Source organism: Hoplias malabaricus, chromosome 9 (assembly GCF_029633855.1).
Source record: "Hoplias malabaricus isolate fHopMal1 chromosome 9, fHopMal1.hap1, whole genome shotgun sequence".
Classification (NCBI taxonomy): domain Eukaryota; kingdom Metazoa; phylum Chordata; class Actinopteri; order Characiformes; family Erythrinidae; genus Hoplias; species Hoplias malabaricus.
The window spans coordinates 41,751,965-41,775,391 of NC_089808.1; the positions used below are offsets into that span (position 1 = coordinate 41,751,965).

Here is a 23,427-nt window from a genome sequence, read left to right on the forward strand (position 1 = left end):
CAAAAAGAAAATCACAATTTCTCAGTTTATTTCCACAGTTTACCAATTGACAACAAAACACAGACATATAAGAAAAAATATTTATTTTGTGAGCCAAAGCCACATATCACAAGTCACATATACAAGTAATTCTCCATTTAAAAAGCAGTAAACCTTAAATTTAATGTAAGCTAGTTAGTTTTATTCTCTACAAATATATATGTCATAGCATACCACAAACCACAAAAATGCACAGCCCTAAATACTCTGAAGGACTGTGGTTTTTATATTTGAATATAAACATATATATTAAGGTTTTTTTTCGAAATTAGTGTTCTTCTACGTTTTTAATTGAGAGTGAGAGTTGACCCTCGGTGCCTTACTGCTGCTAACATGGAAACCTTGATAAGCGCCGTGAACGATTTCGAGTAAGAGATATTTACATGGTTCCTGCGTGTTTGTTCGTGGAGAAAGATATAAACGCAGTACTTTGGTACTAAAGCTGTGTGTCTTTGAATGAACAACTCTAAAATTGGGTTTTATGCGTTAATTACGAGTGAAATAACCGTCTAAATGAGCTCCGCGGCTAAAGCTAACGCTGTCTCTGTTGACGGTGGGGAGTAAACACCACCAGAGCTTAAACAGGCAGTTCGGCCTGTTGTTTTTTCTTAGGAGGGTTATAAGGAGGTCTAAACGTTAGCTCGTCTAAAGAAAGAGCAAAACAAGTCGCGTTCACACGACTAAAAATTAATTACCCATCATTTTAAAGGGCTTTCAGTGGTGTTCTGACCTGGATAAGTCTCTAGATTGGTTTCTCATGTGTGTCCCTTTAGATATTTAACGTACAAATGTGTAGGTAACGTTTTATTACATTTCAAACCTGAAGTAAAGCGTCTTTCAATATAAAACATGAATAAAACAGCACAATATGTATTTATTTCTACATAGCTAAAGCTCCCCTTGAAATATGAACATAAACCATGTTACTTCATTTGAATTAACACTTTTGAACGTGTGTGTGTGTGTGTGTGTGTGTGTGTGTGTTCATTCAAAGATTCAAAGATCCGTTTGTTCATCATAGTTACAGATGTAAAATCTATTCTCAAGGAAAAAGGTAATGCCTTTAAAATAGTTTTAACGGTAACTACACCTTTATACACCTACATTTAGTGTGCGCAGATCTCTGAAAATTCTGTTAGTTCCACCCTTCTGCAACAGGCACGTGCCTCAGAAACACAACCCTGCACGTGGACAGGACTGGTCCGTAAGGTTTATGATGTAAAAAAAATATCTGTCTGTCTGAATATCCCCAAACGTGAGTGTCTTTGAGGCAGTCTTGGCACTGACTGATTGTTACACTCATGATACACCACATGGGCAACGGTAAGAATGAGGTATTCGGATGTTTAAATGCCTGAAACATCTGCTTAACATCCCACTCATTTTAGAAAATAAAATACTGTCCGTGTCAGGCGTGTGTCTCGTGTCTTGTGCAGTACTGATTAATATAAAGATTGCATTTTGGTTTTTTGTTCCCAGAGAAGACGATGTGTACAACTCTGACAGGAGTGGGAATGGCTCTGGGGATGAAGACGAGAACAGGGTGCGAAGATCTGAGGACTTGAAAAGCGATGACATGGAGAAACATAAGCGAAAGAAACACAAGCATCACAGCAAGCACCGAAAGCACAAATATTCCTCATTAGAGGAAAAGGAGCACAGACACAAGCACAGGCACAAGCATAAAAAACGCAAACACAGAGATTCCTCCAAGGTGAATGACGAAGACGGCGTCGAGGAGGACACGGCGGACTTCGTCGCACTGAAGAAGTCCAGACTGGATGACTTGGCGGCTCTGGAGGATCTTGAGAAGCAGAGGGCCATGATCCAAGCTGAGCTTGATAATGAGCTGCTGGAAGGAAGGGTGCACTCAGGGATGGGTCTGATACTGCAGGGATATAACTCAGGCTCCGACGAGGATGGGGAGATGCAAGAAGGAACGTGTAATGGAGAAGAGCAGAGGGACAATCTGGACCAGGCTTGTATGACTCAAGTCTCTCCACCTGCTAAAGAAGCTGAAAGGGAAAGACCGGATTCCTGGCCTCGAAGAAGAAGCAAGTCAAAGGAGAGAGATCTCAAGCAGCACAAATCAGATAAACGAAAGAGTAGAACAGAGTCGGATTCTGACACCAAGCAGGGCACTCGAGGTCCAAGCCCGTCCCAGGAGCGGAGGTCGTCCAGTAGTCTTCAGCAGTCTAGAGACGGACGTCAGAGGTCCAGATCTCCTGCTACGTCCAGGAAACAACCGTCTTTACACAGGAGTCCCCATGCCATCTCAGCAGAAACAGAGCATAGTAGTAAAAGGGCCCCTTCCTCAACTTCAACACCGCAGCCTGAAAGTAGGCAAAGTGCAGAGTGTCCCAAATCACCAGAGAGAATGAGACGCTCTCGATCCAAAGATAGATATGGAAGAAAACTGGAGTCTGACCGCAGACGAGACAGGGACAAGTTAGCAGTTAAATCTCCCTCTAAGGAAGTGTCGTCAGGGAAGGAAAACCGATCGCCCCGCAGAAAACAGGCCCAAAGCCCGGCACGCTGGACCAAACCCTCTAATAGGACCAGGGAACACCATTCCCCCCAGCATCCTCCCAGGGCCCAGAGTGGTGACCAAGGGTCCAAGCATGGCCGCCCGGAGCCCCACAGCAGATCACCAGCAAGGAGGGCTCGGTCCCGTTCAGCAGAGAGGAGACCACGAGAATCTGACCGCCAGAGACCTTCACCCACCAGGTGTGGGACGTGTGTAACGTTGTGTTTCTTTTTATTAAATAACTTTTTTGTGATGTTCACGATTTTAATCCAAAATACTTCTTATACTTACTGTAAAATTCAGAGAATGTGTCTTCACCAGTTTGCTAGCTCTCTGGTCAGGACCAGTGTTTGATCTGTGGATCAGTGGGGAAATGGCAACAGGAGGCATTTGGATGGAGTAGAGAACTATGAACATTTAAAAGCATTAAAAATAGATGAGGATGTTATGCCTTATTTTTGCTGTTTCAGATGTATTAATTAACTACAGGCGATCAATTAGTACACAGTTCCAGGGGACCTGGAGGTTGTGGGTTCGATTCCCGCTCCGGGTGACTGTCTGTGAGGAGTGTGGTGTGTTCTCCTTGTGTCTGTGTGGGTTTCCTCCGGGTGACTGTTTGTGAGGAGTGTGGTGTGTTCTCTCTGTGTCTGCGTGGGTTTCCTCCGGGTGACTGTCTGTGAGGAGTGTGGTGTGTTCTCCCTGTGTCCGCGTGGGTTTCCTCCGGGTGACTGTCTGTGAGGAGTGTGGTGTGTTCTCCCTGTGTTCGCGTGGGTTTCCTCTGGGTGACTGTCTGTGAGGAGTGTGGTGTGTTCTCCCTGTGTCCGCGTGGGTTTCCTCTGGGTGACTGTCTGTGAGGAGTGTGGTGTGTTCTCCCTGTGTCCGCGTGGGTTTCCTCCGGGTGACTGTCTGTGAGGAGTGTGGTGTGTTCTCCCTGTGTCTGCGTGGGTTTCCTCCGGGTGCTCTGGTTTCCTCCCACAGTCCAAAAACACACGTTGGTAGGTGGATTGGCGACTCAAAAGTGTCCATAGTTGTGAATGTGTGTGTGTTTGTGTGTTGCCCTGTGAAGGACTGGCGCCCCCTCCAGGGTGTATTCCTGCCTTGCGCCCAATGATTCCAAGTAGGCTCTGGACTCACCGTGACCCTGAACTGGATAAGGGTTACAGATAATGAATGAAAGATCAGTTGGTATTTATTAAAGTAAGGTTATTCCAAATGTGCCACAAAACTAAACAGCTGGACTTACAAATGGGTTTCCGTGGTGACTGAAACAGTGACATTAACGTGAAGTCAACAAACGAGTTACAGTCGGCTTCTTACTCAAACATAACATTACTGTGGGGCTTCTGAATGAACACAGAGGTGGGCTTTGTTATTCTGAGAGAGCAGTAGTTCCCCAGAGTCGTCTACATGGCCTTTAATATTACACTCATTTAATGACTGTGTTTGTAAACGTTACGAACACTAGCCTCTGTAAATTCACCAACGTACACTGCAGCTATCACAAAACACTAATGTAAATACATGAGTAAAAACTGTAGATGGTACTTATGTGCATTTACAGAGGCTGAACTACTGTAATCCATCATCACCAGTCATAACACGGTTGTTATGTTTAATAACACAGTTATTGCAGGCAGTTTATATAAAGTGGGACCAAACATGTCAACAACAAACAATGTGGAACCTTGACTAATAATGTTTTGCAACTCTATATAAACCTGGTGTGTGTACACACTTGTTTGGTCATTTTAATTATGATCTCCATCCCTTTCAAAACATGTATTATCTCCCACTGAGCTTGGACAACGAAGATGATTTTGCCTCTGAACCCTGTAGGGTGCGCTCTCGCGACGAGGCCGGAGGTGGCAGAGTGCCGAGCCCCTCTCTGAGCTCCAGAAGAAGGCTGAGCCGGTCTCCTCTAAGGTGCAGATCCCGCTCCCCCAGGAGACACCCGGGCAGGTCGACTCCTCCCAGACGAAGGTGTTTGCCAATTACTAACCACCGTTTTTACAGTTCACAGACACCAGTGGTTGTTTTTGTTGTGGTTGTTGTTGTGAATACCATGTGAACCCTGGAGTTTAATGACTGAACAATGTTGGTTTTCTCTGTGTTGGGTGTTCAATCTGCATTTCCACTAAACCTGTTCCTGTGCTGCTTTAGGTCGTTGGAGCGGGACAGAGTGGGCCACAGGCAACAGCCACGCTCTAGATCTCAGGAGAGACGGAGGAGAGATAGAGAGAAAGAAGACAAGTTTAAGGGGAGTCTGTCTGAAGGCATGAGAGCAGAGCAGGACGAGTCCGATGAAGAAGTGTGAGTGCTCAAGCGCTTTCAGCGTGGATTTGTTCATGAATCGTGGTAGGGTTTGGATGTGAAACATGATTGTTTCCCACAGCCCTGTTCAGAACGGCTTGTTTCATCACCTGTTTCTTTAAAAGATAATGAGCCGCGGTTCACCACCACCCAAGTGCACAGCAGTGAGGAGCGAGGAGCAGCTCCATTTTCACTCGGTTCTCTTACTTTTCTGTTATTCCTCCGCACTCCTTGTGTCTGTTTAGCTGCGTTCTCACATAAATGTAGGTCCAGAGACTTTGACTGGACAGGGGAAATTCTAAAGTCTCTGGACGTAGAGTAAGGAGCAGGTCAGAGGTCAGTGTGAGGGGTGGTATACTCCACTCCAGATGGGTGTAAAAGAAATGAGCACAAACCCTGAACAAGTGATTTTATTTTACATATTATTTCCCTTTTAAGAATAATTATGGTTTTGCATTGTGTTCCCTCACAGGCTGGAGGATTATGATGTTGATGAAGAGGATGAGGAAGCTCTGATTCAGCAGAGGAGACTTCAGCGCTTGGCGATTGTGCAGGTCAGGCTTCATTTGCACTGTGTGTGTCGTGAATGAAATATAAACCGTATTCTGTGGAGACACCTGCAGTGAAGAGGTAGCTTTACGAACCAACACTAGAAGTCAACAGACAGCCGTATCATTTCTGTAAATACATTCTCAAAACGTATATCGAACCACATCCAGGTCTTTAAAAACTGTCAAAGTGGTTTAGGGGACATTATGAATTTTTGAAAACTCACCACGGAGCTGAAGGCAATGAGCAGCTGTTTATGGCGACAGATTCTGACACTCTTTGTCTGCACATGTCACGCTAGATTTGAAGATTGCGATTGTGTCTGAGTCCTGAACATTTTCTGGAACATCATTCCAGAGTTGGGGGGCTTTATAACAAAAGGCTGAGGCCTTCTGAGTTCTGGGAACTATTAAAAGTCCAGTACTGTGTGATCTGAGGAATCGTGGAGGCTCATAGTCTATAATAAGGTCTTGAGGGTGTTCAGGAGCGAGCCCATGTAGAGCTTTATCTGTCAATAACAGACTTTTGTAATCGATACGGAATTTAACAGGCAGCCAATGAAGTGATGATAGAACTGGACTGATGTGTTCACATTCTCTAGTTTTAGTGAGGACCCTGGCTGCAGCATTTTGAACTAGTTGAAGTTTTCTTAAATTTCTGCTGGCGCGCTCCAACTGTGCAGTAATCCCTCGCTACTTCTTCGCGGTTCCTCTTTCGTGGATTCGCTACTTCACGGGTTTTTTCAGGGGCGCTTATTGCTGCTATATCGCGGATATTGAGGGAAAATCTAGGAAAACCGTGAAAGTCGTGAGTAGCCAAAATATTTCATTAAATCCATTAAAATTGTATAAAATTCTTCTATATTTGTTGCTGTTATTAGCCCGTTGTCAGTGCTAAATGCGTGAGTGCACAAATCTTTATGCATATACTGTCTACGCTAAATCACAGCTTAGGAATGACTCTATTAAAGAAACTGGTGGGATATCACATGTAGTTCCAGCTGAAAAACATTATAGAACGACTGTTTAATGCAAAGAGTGGGTTGTTAACAGTAACAGGGAGGGTTTTAAAAGTCCAAACACTCGTTAAATACATAACAAAAATATATTTCCTCTACTTCATGGAAATTCGTTTTTCGCGGGTGGTCTTGGAACGCATCCCCCGCCAAAAACCAGGGGTCACTGTAGTGCGTTACAGTAGTCAAGCCTTGAAGTAATAAAGGCAGGTACTGTGTCTGTGTCCTGCAGGGATAAGGCATTTCTAATCGTGGTGATGTTGTGAAGATGTAAAAAAGCTGTCCTAGTGATTACTGCCTATGTGTTGATCACATGATAAATCAGGGTCAATTTTGATGGGAAGATGTTTTGCTGCTGAACCAGGTTTAACTGGAAAGTCAGTGAGATTTAGAATGATATCTGATCTCTTATTTCTGGCCACTTTTGGACCCAAAAGTGTTTTGTTACTGTTTTAGAAGGAGGAAGTTACGCAACATCCAGTCTTCACGTTTTTTACACAGTCCTCTACTTTCTTTAATCTGTGTTTGTCATCGGGCTTTGGCTGAAATTTACAATTGTGTGTCGTCTGCGTAACAGTGAAAGTTAATGTCATGGTTTTTCTTATAACTGTGCCTAGCGGTAACAAGTATAATGTTTACGTTTATAAACAGATAATGTTCCGTTAAGTAAGACTAGAGATTGGGTAAAACAATAAAACATAAGTTCAAGTCTTAGTAGGGCATTTAAACATCAGTCTTGCAAGAAATCATGTATCTAAACAATATTTAAGTATCTCTAACAGTGTTGTAATTCTTTGTGTGCAAAACTGCATGTGGAACACAACACATTTCCATTTCACGACAGATATTTCCCTCAGTGTAAAAGTTAGCTTAGCGGTTAGCTTCCTTTTCTCTGAGAGGAAAATCTACCGCCATTTTAACCCTTACATGTAGAGTACGGATACCAACACAGGACAAACGTAAACTCATTTTGAACCTCTCAAAACCACTGAATGTGGTAGCAACGGTCTCGTTTGACTGTCACAAGCAGGGGAGGTGGCCGAAGTTAGGGGGCGCTAATAATTTTAGCAGTATTAGCACCTACTTAAACGAAAGCGTTTTTATCTAAAAACATATTTTCTTTCAAAGTCAAGCAAGTCTTGACTTGACATTAATCCACACACATTTGACTCCTGAAAAATGTTGATTTGTGTGAGTAAAGCCCTTCTATTTATTTACAGTTAGCTAAGATTTCTAGCATTGTAATTAAAGTGGCCGGAACTTGGGGTAACTACGCTATAGTTAAAAGAGGACTGATAATAGCTGGAAGTACTTCTTTGAGTGGGAATTGCATTATGTTTTATATCAGCCACATCAGATGACAGCCAGGTCAGATTTAATACTGTGGGTTGAGTTTGCGGTCTAATATGTTTTATTTTATTATTAGAAATGTCCATAAAGACATTACACGTGAGAGAATTTGTGGTTGAGTACTTGCCTGATTTTTTGTAGTTGTGAAAATCACACTAAACAGTGCTCTCTGATTATTTTTATTATTGGAGATCAGCGAGGCCAGGCCTGAGTGAGCTTTAGTGAGGGCATTTCTATACTCTATAAAGCTGTCCTTCCAGGCAGTGGAACACCTACAGCTTGGTTGATCGCCATTTCCGCTCTAGTTTCCGTGATGTTTGTTTTAAAGTATGGGTTTTATCGTTGTACCATGGGGTGAGCTTTTTCTGTCTCATACTTTTTCTTTTAAGTGGTGCCACTTTTTCTAAAGTAGATCGACAGGTATTTTCTAAGTAGTCAGTCAGTACTTCTAGCTCCATTGGGTCTGATGGAGTGGGGACTGGGGTCGATAGTTCTGGGAGGTTTTCTATAAACTGTAGGGCAGTAGATGGTGTTATTGAACACTTTGTAGAACAGCGAGGGGACGTACATGTATTATGACTAAGACGTAGCCCATATGAAATTAGGTAGTGGTCGGAGATTGCTGAGGTTTGCGGTAAGATTAATTCTGTCTCTGTTAAGACCTAGTGTCAGAACTAAGTCTAAAGTGTGACTACAGTAGTGTGTAGGCCCTGTTACATTTTGAGTAATAACAGTAGAGTCTAGGATTGAAGTGAATACCTTTTTTATTGGGTCATGTGCCTTCTCAAAACGGATATTGATCTTCTACAATTATAACTTTATTATACTCACACTGTATACTTTATTGCGCTTAAAAATATCTTTTAGCTATTAGCTATATTTTAGAATAGGACATTTAGCTTGTTTTTAATCTATAATTAATTCTTAATTTGGTAAATTTATTACTAAATGAGTTTGTCTTGTCTTTTTGTTCAAATATATAACGCTACACTTTTAATTAATGTACGTTGTTTCCAGTATTTGGGCAAAATTACTTCAGTGAAATCTGTGTGATTTGTCTTTAAATAAATGAATGAATGAATGTCTACAACTGAAAAATGATTATTGTCCTTCAGTAGTGCTGATTGTCCTCTATTGCTCCCTTCTGCCTTGTGACGCGATGTGTTTTATTGCAGAAATATAAGGAGGACAATAATAAGTCAGAACCAGGCAGTCCTCAGAGTAGCCCTCGCAGCCGCTCGCCATCGCCAGACGACGTACTCGAGAGAGTTGCAGCTGATGTGAAAGCTTACGAGCAGGAGAACATGGACACTTTCGAGGCCAACATTAAGGCCAAGCACAACCTGCTTAGCCAGGATAAAGATGGTAGAGTGTTTTTCTGTCCTATACAGTGTTTTGTTCTCTACATTGTCAATGTTTGTGGCCACATCTTGTTCTGAAGTGATGGGTATCAATAGGAAAATAGTTCCCCTTTACTGTTTGATTGCATGACTGTCTGTGAGGAGTGTGGTGTGTTCTCCTTGTGTCTGCGTGGGTTTCCTCCGGGTGACTGTCTGTGTGGAGTGTGGTGTGTTCTCCCTGTGTCTGCGTGGGTTTCCTCCGGGTGACTGTCTGTGAGGAGTGTGGTGTGTTCTCCTTGTGTCTGCGTGGGTTTCCTCCGGGTGACTGTCTGTGAGGAGTGTGGTGTGTTCTCCCTGTGTCTGTGTGGGTTTCCTCCGGGTGACTGTCTGTGAGGAGTGTGGTGTGTTCTCCCTGTGTCTGCGTGGGTTTCCTCCGGGTGACTGTCTGTGAGGAGTGTGGTGTGTTCTCCTTGTGTCTGCGTGGGTTTCCTCCGGGTGACTGTCTGTGAAGAGTGTGGTGTGTTCTCCCTGTGTCTGCGTGGGTTTCCTCCGGGTGACTGTCTGTGAGGAGTGTGGTGTGTTCTCCTTGTGTCTGCGTGGGTTTCCTCCGGGTGACTGTCTGTGAGGAGTGTGGTGTGTTCTCCCTGTGTCTGCGTGGGTTTCCTCCGGGTGACTGTCTGTGAGGAGTGTGGTGTGTTCTCCTTGTGTCTGCGTGGGTTTCCTCCGGGTGACTGTCTGTGAGGAGTGTGGTGTGTTCTCCTTGTGTCTGCGTGGGTTTCCTCCGGGTGACTGTCTGTGAGGAGTGTGGTGTGTTCTCCCTGTGTCTGCCTGGGTTTCCTCCGGGTGACTGTCTGTGAGGAGTGTGGTGTGTTCTCCTTGTGTCTGCGTGGGTTTCCTCCGGGTGACTGTCTGTGAGGAGTGTGGTGTGTTCTCCCTGTGTCTGCGTGGGTTTCCTCCGGGTGACTGTCTGTGAGGAGTGTGGTGTGTTCTCCCTGTGTCTGCGTGGGTTTCCTCCGGGTGACTGTCTGAGGAGTGTGGTGTGTTCTCTCTGTGTCTGCGTGGGTTTCCTCCAGGGTGTATTCCCACCTTGCACCCAATGTCTGACTGACTCTCGACCCACCGCAACCCTGAATTGGATAAGGCTTACAGATAATGAATGAAAGAATGAATGAATGACTGAATATCTGATGCTTGGCACTGGGCTGGTGACCATAGCCTTACATAAAGCTGCTTCAGAGCATCCCTTTACATCCCTTCAGGCGGTTTCACATGTCTGCAGTTGTGAAATGGTGTCCACAACGGGTGCACTTTAAAGCAGCTGATTCACTGACCATAATTGGTGTCTACACACCTTTGTTTATACAGAGTATATAATGTCTTTCTTTTATAAATGACCATAAGCCATTGTACTTTATGGTTTGATTGGTATTTATGTGGAGGGGATGAGTGTTTCAGTGTGGAAGGCAGTCATCTAGAAAATGACTTCAGGACAAATGAAGATTCATGACGTTTTAATGTCTCCTCCAGGTGCTAATCTGAAGAAGCAGTCGGCCCCAGACATGTTCACGGAGTCAGATGACATGTTCGCCGCGTACTTTGACGTGAGTAGACTGGAATTGGTTTTCCGTTGCGTGGGTCTGTACCCGTCCATGCTTGAGTGCTTAAATAAAGTTGTATGTGTAAGTAGATCTGCACAGGTAGAGTTGCAGACTCTTGTCCTTCCCTTATTGCTTTAAACCGTTCAGGTAAGCTGAACCCTCTGTGCTGTGTGTTGGGAAAAGCTGTCCTTTTAAGCCCATGTTTCAGCTGAGGTATGATTTCCGTTTTGACAAAATGCATGGGTGAGGTGTAATGGGCATTTTTATTTTTGTCATTGCAAAGTGTGCCTCAACATTTAACCCATCTCTGGTAGTGGACATGCTCTCTCACACACACACACACACACACACACAAAACAGGGCACTAGAGGCATTGAGGATCCATCTGTCTCAACTCCTGGAGCCTAGTTTATCAAACAGACTTTCTCTTTAATCGATCATGTGAGTGTGATGCCAAAAAGCTGTGTAGATGAGATCAAATTTCCAGTCTGACGTATGAACAGCATCTATGTTCTCCAGTGACCTCAGAAGACAGTGCTCTGTGATATTTACCATGTTTTTCCTGTTCCAAAAACAACAACAACAACAAAATACATGACACTGTGACCCCTTTGTGCTGCTTCACCAGGAGGTTGAGTGTCGTGATAATGATTGGGCGTGTGTATTCTTAAAAATATCCCTGATTAAAAATGATTTAATAGAATTTCAGATGCCAACATATATGCAGTTCAACTTTTCTCCACTTGGTGGTGCACGGTTCTTTTTAATAAACGCTATTTACACCAGTAAGTCAATATTAAAATGACCTCTGTGTTTCTACACTTAGACACACCAGCTCCACTGACTGTAGAGGTGCACGTTGTTGTGGCAGAGATTTGTAGGCCTCTTTTTGTCCTGTTCTTCACTAGTCAGGACCTCCACAGGTCAGGTATTCCACAGGGGTGTGGATCATTCTCAGTGTTGCAGGGGCACTCATGTGGAGGTGGTGGTGCGTTAGTGTTTGATGCGCTGGTACGAGGGGCCATGTGGGGGGCCAGACCATTGAAGAAAGAGGAGAAAAGGGACTAACAAAGTAGGCATAGCAACACATACATCCTCAATACAGTCTGTAAGTGTGAACTCTAGATACTGAGTATAAACTTTACTAAATGGTAAGGTAATGTCCAAATTAATCCTTAAATAATGATTAGTGGAATTAGCAATAACTACCATTCTTTAGCATTTGATAAAGTCAAACAATGTTTGATTTTGTTTCTCACATTATTTAGTTATTAACTGTGATTTTAATTAATTGTGTAGTAATGCTTATTGGAGTCGTATTATTTATTCATTCATTCATTCATTCATTATCTGTAACCCTTATCCAGTTCAGGGTCACGGTGGGTCCGTGGGTACCTGGAATCATTGGGCACAAGGCGGGAATACACCCTGGAGGGGGCGTCGGTCCTTCACAGGGCAACACACACACATTCACTCACACACTCACACCTACGGACATTTTTTGAGTCGCCAATCCACCTACCAACGTGTGTTTTTGGACTGTGGGAGGAAACTGGAGCACCCGGAGGAAACCCACGCAGACACAGAGAGAACACACCACACTCCTCACAGACAGTCACCCGGAGGAAACCCACGCAGACACAGAGAGAACACACCACACTCCTCACAGACAGCCACCCAGAGGAAACCCACACAGACACAGAGAGAACACACCACACTCCTCACAGACAGTCACCCGGAGGAAACCCATGCAGACACAGGGAGAACACACCACACTCCTCACAGACAGTCACCCGGAGGAAACCCACACAGACACAGAGAGAACACACCACACTCCTCACAGACAGTCACCCAGAGGAAACCCACGCAGACACAGAGAGAACACACCACACTCCTCACAGACAGCCACCCAGAGGAAACCCACGCAGACACAGAGAGAACACACCACACTCCTCACAGACAGTCACCCCGGAGGAAACCCACGCAGACACAGAGAGAACACACCACACTCCTCACAGACAGCCACCCAGAGGAAACCCACGCAGACACAGAGAGAACACACCACACTCCTCACAGACAGTCACCCGGAGGAAACCCACGCAGACACAGAGAGAACACACCACACTCCTCACAGACAGTCACCCGGAGGAAACCCACGCAGACACAGGGAGAACACACCACACTCCTCACAGACAGTCACCCGGAGGAAACCCACGCAGACACAGGGAGAACACACCACACTCCTCACAGACAGTCACCCGGAGGAAACCCACGCAGACACAGAGAGAACACACCACACTCCTCACAGACAGTCACCCGGAGGAAACCCACGCAGACACAGGGAGAACACACCACACTCCTCACAGACAGTGACCCGGAGGAAACCCACGCAGACACAGGGAGAACACACCACACTCCTCACAGACAGTCACCCGGAGGAAACCCACGCAGACACAGAGAGAACACACCACACTTCTCACAGACAGTCACCCGGAGGAAACCCACGCAGACACAGAGAGAACACACCACACTCCTCACAGACAGTCCCCCGGAGGAAACCCACGCAGACACAGAGAGAACACACCACACTCCTCACAGACAGTCACCCGGAGGAAACCCACACAAACACAGAGAGAACACACCACACTCCTCACAGACAGTCACCCGAAGGAAACCCACGCAGACACAGAGAGAACACACCACACTCCTCACAGACAGCCACCCAGAGGAAACCCACACAGACACAGAGAGAACACACCACACTCCTCACAGACAGTCACCCGGAGGAAACCCATGCAGACACAGGGAGAACACACCACACTCCTCACAGACAGTCACCCGGAGGAAACCCACACAGACACAGAGAGAACACACCACACTCCTCACAGACAGTCACCCGGAGGAAACCCACGCAGACACAGAGAGAACACACCACACTCCTCACAGACAGCCACCCAGAGGAAACCCACGCAGACACAGAGAGAACACACCACACTCCTCACAGACAGTCACCCGGAGGAAACCCATGCAGACACAGGGAGAACACACCACACTCCTCACAGACAGTCACCCGGAGGAAACCCACACAGACACAGAGAGAACACACCACACTCCTCACAGACAGTCACCCGGAGGAAACCCACGCAGACACAGAGAGAACACACCACACTCCTCACAGACAGCCACCCAGAGGAAACCCACGCAGACACAGAGAGAACACACCACACTCCTCACAGACAGCCACCCAGAGGAAACCCACACAGACACAGAGAGAACACACCACACTCCTCACAGACAGTCACCCGGAGGAAACCCATGCAGACACAGGGAGAACACACCAAACTCCTCACAGACAGTCACCCGGAGCGGGAATCGAACCCATCGGTCCCTGGAGCTGTATGACTGCGACACTCCCTGCTCCCTGATGCACCAACGTGCCGCCCTTGTATTATTTAACACATGCTTAAATGCATTTATTAAATGCAGTGTGTTATTGTAAAGTGTTACCAGTGAACCTAATTGGCTTATCTCTGTATAATAAATGTGTAGAGAAGAGCTCTACGGAATGTAGACTTCATCAAATAACACGTGTTAAAGTGCAGTTTTAGTTTTGAAAAAGAGTAAAATCAGGATCTAATGGTAAATACGTGTAAATATTACATTAATAACATACGTGTATTAAACCACGATATTTTGCGGTGTGTCCAGAAGAGTTTCCCTTTTTTCCTAAAGGGGGAACAAAGACTTAATCATCATTACTCAACTTTCAACAACAAAACAAATACCGCCACATTTCAGGTTGGATTTGACCACCTCACCACAGTCTCTGCCTGAATGAAGTAAACTAGGAAATTACAAACCTGTAATTGCTTCTCTGCCCATTGCATCATCACCAGATCTGTTTATATTGTCTAAAAATTATACACGACCAAGTGATAGTTTTTGTCTGTTTGTCTTATCTGGGATCACCTGTGTAATGGAGCCTTCGGGTAAAACTGCATCACCTGTTTTCATAAAGTTTAATCCTATTACAATTAGAGTACAGTTCAGATACAGTAGAGTTGTTCCTGGCTTCTGTTGTGGTTGCTGCTGGTGACATAACGTCCTGTCCTAATACTCCTTGGCCACTGTACCTTCAGAGTGCAAGGCTGCGAGCTGCAGGCATCGGGAAGGACTTTAAGGAGAACCCCAGTCTGAAGGACAACTGGACGGATGCAGAGGGATATTATCGTAAGTCTCGTACACAGCACACGCTTGAGTCTTTACGGCCTGCGTATGTGTTCAGTTAAGACGCGTGGCTGATGAAAAGCAGTGTGTATAACCTTTAAGCATGGTGTTCGCTCGCTTGTCTGATGTTTTCAGGGGTGAACATTGGCGAGGCGTTGGACAAGCGCTACGATGTTTATGGCTACACAGGGCAAGGAGTCTTTAGTAACGTTATCCGTGCAAGAGACCTGGCCAGGGCCAATCAGGATGTGGCAGTGAAGATTATACGCAACAATGAACTAATGTGAGTGAACCTTCATTAATAAACGAGTGCCTTCAGAATATTGTGGTACGTATCTCAGAAATGTCTTTAGGAAAGATGACATTTATATATTAATATTGTCGTATTTTCTTCACAAAACGAACCTGTCACAAGTTAAAGATGAACCTCTTTGTTATGAGACACAGCCTGACCTTCAATGTGACCCTGTAGGCAGAAGACAGGCCTCAAGGAGCTGGAGTTTCTGAAGAAGCTGAACGACGCAGACCCTGACGATAAGTTCCACTGCCTGCGGCTTTTCAGGCACTTCTACCACAAGCAGCACCTGTGTCTGGTGTTTGAGCCACTCAGGTTAGTCTCCCTTTAAAACAATTGTTCACACCCTTCTTGAGGTGTTTTTACAGTGTTGTAGGGGACGTATGAAAGAAATAAACCACTTTTATCAAGGAATCTGGAGTGCACTAACCCACACCCTGAAACAAAACCGCCCAGTCATTTTAAAGTCAGAAAACTGGTCTTACTAGGCCTCCTCATCTGAGATTCTCCACAACCTCTGACCCACGTTTATGTGAAAGAGCGATGAGACAAGCGCAGAACAGAGCAGAACAGGTACGGCAAGCTCTGCTTTAAAACTGAGAAAAAGAGAACAGATAAGAAAGAGAACTGAACAAAAATAGCTAAAATCCAGAGCTGCTTCTCCTGCTGTGGGGTTGGATCTTTGTGTGATTTTGACCAAAGCAGGTTACAGATATTTCATTAAGACCCCATGTTCACGTGTGGCAAGGTGGGAGAATATGTCCCATTTAAAGGGTCTGTCTCAAAGCCTAGTGAGCTGTACATAGCAAGCATTTTATGTCTTAGTGTGCACGCTCCTGATTGGCTGTCCCGGTTCTTAGAGTTGATACGCTGCCTACTGAGATACCTTCATCTGGCCTGAGTTTAAGGCGGCTTCAAACTGTCCCTCAGCCATGAAGGCAATCCCATGATGCAACGTAAGCACAAACTCTCGTAATTGAAACTGTAGTAAAACGGGAAGACTAGACTCTATTGCGCTGAACAACTGAGGCAACGCTAGCCACTGAAGGAAGTAAACACCGGTTGCGTGCAAGGGACGCGAACAAGCCGTGACACAATCACTCTCTAACTAGTGCATCTCAGTCTGCCTCATGAGGACAGACATCCGTTTGAATGCTGCTGACTTAAACACCTCACTGTCACTAGGTTTTGGGGCAGATCTAAAGCCTTGACGTCTAGCTGCTAAAGCAGATGTCAGTCTGTATTATTAGCTCATCCTTTGTTATTGTAAGTGATTAAGTCCTTTCTAACGGGTTGGTATGGTCTGGACCCAGCATGAACCTCCGCGAGGTGCTGAAAAAATACGGCAAAGACGTGGGGCTCCACATCAAGGCAGTGCGCTCCTACAGCCAGCAGCTCTTCCTGGCCCTCAAACTCCTCAAGCGCTGCAACATCCTTCATGCTGACATCAAACCCGACAATATCCTGGTGAGGCCCGTCTGTCTGAGACCGTTGCATCATACACTAAGCATCAATGGCTGGTGTTCGGCGTTTCTTAACTGCACTCTCTTCTCTTAGGTCAATGAGTCTAAGACTATCCTCAAACTCTGTGACTTTGGCTCGGCGTCCCACATCGCTGATAATGACATCACGCCCTACTTGGTCAGCCGCTTCTACAGAGCCCCAGAGATCAGTGAGTAGTAGACCACACTAACGTCTCAGCCACCGTGAGGATTCGTTATATTTCATTAGACGCACACCTGCTTTAATTTAAGGAAAGGTTACCTTCTTGAACAGTGACCAAACACAAGGTGACTGAAGGTGACATAACAGTGTGCACCCTTATTTATGTATTAGTAATAATACAAGACGTTTACCTGTTATATTATGTACATATTTATACAGTAATGCGTTGTGTTAGTATTTAAAGAAACACTAGGTAAGATTTGGTATTTTTGCTACTGATCCTGCACTCCCCCTATAGTTGCAGAGTTGAACACACCCTTACAGCACTGTGCGAAAACCAAGGGGATAGACGGTAGGTGGGGTGGTTTCCTACCCTCCTCCAAAAGTTAGATAGTGCACTTTCTGCTGTGCTGAGCCTGGAGAAGCAATAGCAGAGACTGTATACTCAATGTTATAGTTCAGTGGAGCAACACAATGATTTTGATTGTGTAATTTGAAGGGATAAATATTACCTAATGTTACTTTAAATGTGTTAACTGCCTGTGCTGAGCTGCCTGGGGGGTGTAACCGAGTCAGCCTAGATTTGCATGTTCCTGTAGCAGACAGGAGGTGAAAGGTGTCCGTATGGATGTGCTGGAAAGTAGTGTGATGTAAACATATCATTTATTCTGATTGGTTTCTTGGCCGAGCTGATGTCACTTAAGTTGTACCCTTCCCACTGAAGCCTAGGAGATGAAAACTGCTGAATAGATGTAAAAATAAAAATGGAAAATCTGTCAACGAAAAAAAGCCTGCATCAGTCTTTCTGCCCGGCTTCAGAGCATGTTCAGCATTAAAGTGAAAAGAAAAATACAGGTCATGAACCTGAGTTTCCTCAATATATAGGTGGCAGAGAGAAAGAGCTGCAAAAACTAACACCTATACCAGCCTTACTGGCAAAGCAAGAGATCAGATAAACATCCTCAGTAAGAAAGCGAGAGAGAGTCTCACTTTGAAAGGTGCCCAGGGCGGTAAACACAAATAGAATTCTGCACCATTCTCTCTGCCCTGCTTCAGTGCACATTCACCATTTAAAAAAAGAAAAAGGCAGGTCATGAACCCGAGTTTCCTCAATACACGGGTGGCGGAGAGAAAGAGCTGCAAAAATTAACACCTATACCAACCTTACTGTCACAGCAAGAGATCAGATAAACATCCTCAGTGAGAGAGAGGGAGTGTCAGAGAGAGAGAGAGAGAGAGAGAGTCAGAAACAGAGAGAGAGAGAGAGAGAGAGAGAGAGTCAGAAACAGAGAGAGAGAGAGAGAGAGAGTGTCAAAAACAGAGAGAGAGAGAGAGAGAGAGTGTCAAAAACAGAGAGTGTCAGAAACAGAGAGAGAGGGAGTGTCAGAGAGAGAGAGAGAGAGAGAGAGAGAGTCAGAAACAGAGAGAGAGAGAGAGAGAGTCAGAAACAGAGAGAGTGTCAGAGAGAGAGAGATGTTTCATTGATAATGGACACATCATAACTGTTGTCACATATGAAGAGAAGTAGGTCCACAGATGTTACGGAGTTGTCCTTTCACACGTCTTGTGAAGCTTTCTGATTGTCTGTGTCAGACGTGTCCTCGCAATTCTTCTGTGTGCTTTAGGCTTGGAGCTGCACCTGTGCAGTGTGTGCAGATGTCAGGAGTCTCCAGAACATTCCTGGCTCTATTCCCACGCAGGCTCACTCTAGGGTTCTAGGGGGCTGTAAGGTTAAAGCCTGGGTATTGTCTTGGAGAAACGTGCATTTGTGTTCACACATGAAGCTCCTTATAAGGCCCTGGAGAATCTCTGTGGCACCGTGCATGTGTGGAAGGGAACTGTATAAAGAAATGTATTAAAAAGAGTGGACAGTAGCTTTTAAAATGATAATGATTCCCATAAATTCTTGGATTTGATCTGTGTTTCCTTCGCAGTCATCGGAAAGCCGTATGATTATGGGATCGACATGTGGTCTGTGGGCTGCACACTGTACGAGTTGTACACAGGGAAAATCCTCTTCCCCGGAAAGACCAACAACCACATGCTCAAACTTGCTATGGACCTGAAAGGAAAGATGCCCAACAAGGTAAAGACACTGTGACGCGTCGAATGAATGCTGCTGTGACGTGCATCTGATACAGCACTGCGCTAAAGTCCTAACCACCCACGACTTTTCATTTCCTGTAGTAATGTTATTGGTTTTATTCTAATTTTTTAGTTTGTTTTCCCAGATGATCAGGAAAGGCTTGTTCAAGGACCAACACTTTGATCTGAACTTGAACTTCTTGTACACAGAGGTAGATAAAGTCACTGAGCGGGTGAGCATCCTTTATATTCACTTTCCTGTCTAGCTTTTTAAGCACGGTTGTGGATCACACAAACACTCTTTTCTTCAGGCCTCATTTCTGTTTTTTTCATGTTGTGCTGCTGCCCCAGTCTTGTCCTCACGTGTCTGTCTCCTTTCCCTTAACCGCTGTCGCTCTTTTTCCCCGCTCCAGGAGAAAGTGACGGTGATGAGCAGCATCAACCCCACCAAGGACCTGCTGACTGATATGGTGGGTCGCCAACGACTGCCGGAAGACCAAAGGAAGAAGGTAGTTCAGCTCAAAGACCTTCTGGACCAGATACTTGTGCTGGAGCCAGCCAAGAGGATCAGCATCAACCAGGCCCTGCAGCACCCGTACATTCAGGAGAGGATGTGACCGTCCACGTGCACACGATCACACAAGAAGTGCTCAGCAAGTCTGCCAGCCAAGTGACGGTTTTGTATCTGCAGACATGACTCAGAGACGTTATTTGAATAATATTTCAGCTGTTAATTACGTTATGAACTGCTATGCCATCTTTGTTTCATTTTAAGTTTAAAGACAAGTTGCTAAAGTAGCCCCCACACTTTGAATGACGCTGCAGATGGGCTCTTTAAATCTATTTCTGTTTGTTTGTTTGTTTTTTCCCGCTCCTTGCATTTATTTTCCAAGCCCCTGCTGGTCATTATTCTGTGGTGTAGCTGTGAAGGCAGATGTATTTGATAAAACTATTCAGGGGACATTAGGATAGACAGAAGATTGTATCTACATTTGCACCATTGTTTCCGCTCTGAACCGCCCCTTATTCTTCTGTACAGTGTGTCAGATGTTGTCCGATGTCAGCATAAATGCTGTCTATATCCACATCTCCCTCAGGTGTTAGTGCGTGGGCCTGTAGGCGCGTGTCTGCTGAAATCGGAGCTCTTGAGCCCTACCTGATCCCATCTGCAGGGAAGGCCTCCTATGTAAAGGCAGGTGGTGTTCCTCTAATAGTACACTGAAGGTAAGCTCACCCCTCCAAAAACAAATAAATTAAAAATGCCATTGTTATTTTATGTTGCCAAATGCTGTGGCCCGCACGAGCCAAAACTAAAACCCACACTCGTGCTCTGGCATCTCTTGCATGCTTCATGTGTAAAGAGGATAAACGGACATCGCTATCTTTCCACGTGCTGGCGATTCTCAGCGTTCGCTTCCACAGAGCCATCTTTGGAACTCTGGAAGGAAGAGTCCTTGAGGAAGCCAGTCACGGTGGCTGTTGAGGGTAAGGGGTAGGAACATGGGGGAAACCTGGAATCTTGTAATTGAACTGGCACCTTCAGTGTACTACAGTCAATATTCTGTTTGACAAGAGCCACGTCTGTGCTCTCTCACTGCACAAGTTTCGTTGTTTTTTCCTGGTGTTATTTCAAGGTGTGCATGTGTATATAAAATGCTGCACTGTGTATTGTATAAGCCCTATAAGTTTGTGTCATTCTGCTGTGGTCCTTTGTTCTGACGTGATGTTGTCTTTTGATACAGGAGTATTCCTCATCTGCTCTATGAATCTGCTTGTTTTGAGCGGTAATTGCTTCTTTATTTCATATTGCTTTATTGTTCAAATCAAACAGATACAGACACCAAAACAACTAGCTCAGGCTGGTACATCCTTGTATATTACCTTTTGCAAAGATGCATGTTATCGAAACAAGCTTGTATTAATTGTAAATTCATGTTATGGCAAAACAACATTAAAATAAAATGTGTTTTTTTTGGTGGAAGAAAAGATAACAAAACAAAATGGTGATAGACTTCTAAGCAATTGTGGTTTTGAATTTAATAAAATACCCAGCCGCAGGTATTTCATAGTTTGAGGATTTGCATCTCTTTTCACTAACACTAACTGCTTTTTGTGATGTTTCTCCCACTGTTTCCCTGTGGTTGCTGAGAGAGAGAGCGAGAGAGTGAGATTAAAAACTCCAGCCAAAGGAGGCTCTTCTCTGTGCGCCATCCTCCAGCCTGCTTCTGCTTTCAAAGAGACGAGACCTTCACAAGATCCCCTTACCCAGGTCACTCCTAAAGGCATGTGTAGCTTTAACACAGCAATACAGAGATGATCAGACTTATCTGAACAGGACGTATGCTTTGCTCTTCAGTTCAAGTGTAGTTTCCCCCTCTGGCTGTTGTTTGGGAGATCTGCCACGTTCTTACACTGCAGATTGTTTGTCATTGTGGGATATTGCACCAGTTACACAGACAGGGAAGAAACGTGGTTGTGTAATATTGAAAGCAACTATGTTTTGCAATCCTGATTAAAGTCAAATCTGATTAGTGTGTACAGTAAGAAAAATACACACAGCAGCTGCAACAGATCCAGCCCAACACAAACCCTGGGCCCCGAGACGAGGTCAGACTCCAATATGGAGGCACCTGGTGGCCTTGCCCTTAAGCAGTGGAGCACCTCACACCATGGGGAACCCAAACACTTAATGAGAGACAGCCATTAACTGGCCAGAGGTGGGTTACGAACCCATTTGCTCAACCAGTGATCTACCAGTTGATGGTTGTCTCCCTCCTTTGTGTTTCATGGGGTGCAAGGTTTTCGCTCGTTTAAGGGTAAGGTGGGGTTAGCACAAGCAGATCAGTGGTACAACAGGGGTTGGAGAATGAAAGTGAAACACCTGGTTTTAGACCACAGTAATGTATTAGTATGGTGTAGGGCCTCCTTTTGCGGCCGATACAGCGTCAGTTGGTCTTGGGAATGACATACACAAGTCCTGCACAGTGGTCAGAGGGATTTGAAGCCATTCTTCTTGCAGGATAGTGGCCAGGTCTCTACGTGATGCTGGTGGAGGAAAACGTTTCCTGACTCGCTCCTCCAAAACACCCCAAAGTGGCTCAATAATATTTAGATCTGGTGACTGTGCAGGCCATGGGAGATGTTCAACTTCACTTTCATGTTCATCAAACCACTCTTTCACCAGTCTCGCTGTGTGTATTGGTGCATTGTCGTCCTGATACACGGCACCGCCTTCAGGACACAATGTTTGAACCATTGGATGCACATGGTCTCACTGGTGCAGTGTGCAGTTAATGAAGATTGTCCACCAGGCTGCTCCAATTTAGCCCTGACACCTCCCACACTACAATGACAGGTGTTTCAGTTTCATTGTCCAACCCCTGTATTTAACTCAACACAATGCAATGAGGATAAAACAGTAATAAAATAGTAATAAAACCGTTAAATATTCCCAAGCCATAGTGTGTTAACTGTAAATGTTATTAATTGAATCGATGCTATAGCTATGAGCTACGAGGCAAATTTATTTATAAAGTCTTTATCTATGGTTGTGTGCCTGATGTTCATAAAAAGTAATAACTACAAATGACCAGTTATATATATATGTTTATATGTATATTTTGGCAGTGATTTAGAGAGGGTTTGTTCATAGGGAGGGGTTTTCAGTGGCTCACTAAAAGGCTGAGCAGGCCGATGTTTGTGTTGCTTCATAATGTGTCAAGAACATTCTCTTGACTGCTACCACTTTGCAGGAAGATACTGGTTTATTTGTTCTCTGTATTTTAGGTGCAGCCCATTAGAGAAGACTCTTAAAGGGAACCCCACCTGACCAAAGGTTTCTGTTTTAGAGAGAGATCTTTTTCTATGACATTAAATTAGCTTTAAACCCGTGTATGAGTCTTTAAGGAGAGGCCAGGAACACCGTTCTGCAGGTGCAGGTGTTACAGCATGGAGCAAAGTGTCACAACCACTTCTCTGGCACTGCTTTAGAAATGACAAGTGATGGTTTGGGTGAACAGTGCTGGCTTAGGAACAGCATGATCACGTAAAACATCTGGTAATGCCCAGCCCCTGCCACCTGCAGAATACTTGACGTCTGCTATTTCAGAGTTTTACAATATATATTATAATGTTACTGTATGTATATTCATGAGACATTGTAATTTGGCGGTATGTTGCCAAATTAAACAACCTAAAGGTAATACTCTTCCTTTTTTAAAACAAATTGAGATGTGTGTTTTATACGTGGTTCTCTGGACTAAACCTCTGTTTTCTGTCTTCGTCGTAGGGGTAAGTCAACCTTTGATTCCTGTTCTAACTACTGTGCAAGATCCCAGACCAGAAAGAAGTCTTGATTGACAGCCTACCTTTAATCCAGATAATGATATGACCCAGTCACTCAGCTGTGGAGAATGACAACACTACGT

General features: G+C 44.8%; 1 protein-coding gene across 12 annotated transcripts; it reads left to right on the forward strand.

Annotated features, from left to right (window-relative positions):
- Positions 1 to 372: 372 nt before the first annotated feature.
- prpf4ba (pre-mRNA processing factor 4Ba) lies at positions 373 to 23,427 on the forward strand. Of its 12 annotated transcripts, none has more exons than XR_010804175.1 (17): positions 373 to 407; positions 1,519 to 2,766; positions 4,403 to 4,546; positions 4,727 to 4,876; positions 5,349 to 5,430; positions 8,966 to 9,155; positions 10,658 to 10,731; positions 14,868 to 14,958; positions 15,091 to 15,238; positions 15,428 to 15,565; positions 16,564 to 16,717; positions 16,808 to 16,922; positions 18,850 to 19,001; positions 19,147 to 19,233; positions 19,414 to 21,282; positions 22,787 to 22,835; positions 23,289 to 23,427. XR_010804175.1 is itself a non-coding variant. In XM_066680705.1 (15 exons), the coding sequence occupies exons 1-15, from the start codon at positions 373 to 375 to the stop codon at positions 19,615 to 19,617; spliced, it is 3,012 nt and encodes a 1,003-aa protein (XP_066536802.1). In that variant the 3' UTR covers positions 19,618 to 22,842. The 12 variants fall into 12 exon arrangements, 2 of the variants coding, with proteins under 2 accessions (XP_066536802.1, XP_066536803.1); XR_010804176.1 differs by having other exon boundaries at positions 19,414 to 21,269; XR_010804173.1 differs by lacking the exon at positions 23,289 to 23,427 and having other exon boundaries at positions 19,414 to 20,485; positions 20,743 to 20,784; positions 21,154 to 22,842.

What these genes read in the sequence shown, in the direction of transcription:
- prpf4ba (XM_066680705.1), top strand. Translation starts at nt 373, where the DNA reads ATGGAAACCTTGATAAGCGCCGTGAACGATTTCGA. An exon ending in CTGGTGTTTGAGCCACTCAG is followed by an intron (nt 15,566 to 16,563) that starts GTTAGTCTCCCT and finishes GTCTGGACCCAG; the next exon opens with CATGAACCTCCGCGAGGTGC. An exon ending in CTACAGAGCCCCAGAGATCA is followed by an intron (nt 16,923 to 18,849) that starts GTGAGTAGTAGA and finishes TTTCCTTCGCAG; the next exon opens with TCATCGGAAAGCCGTATGAT.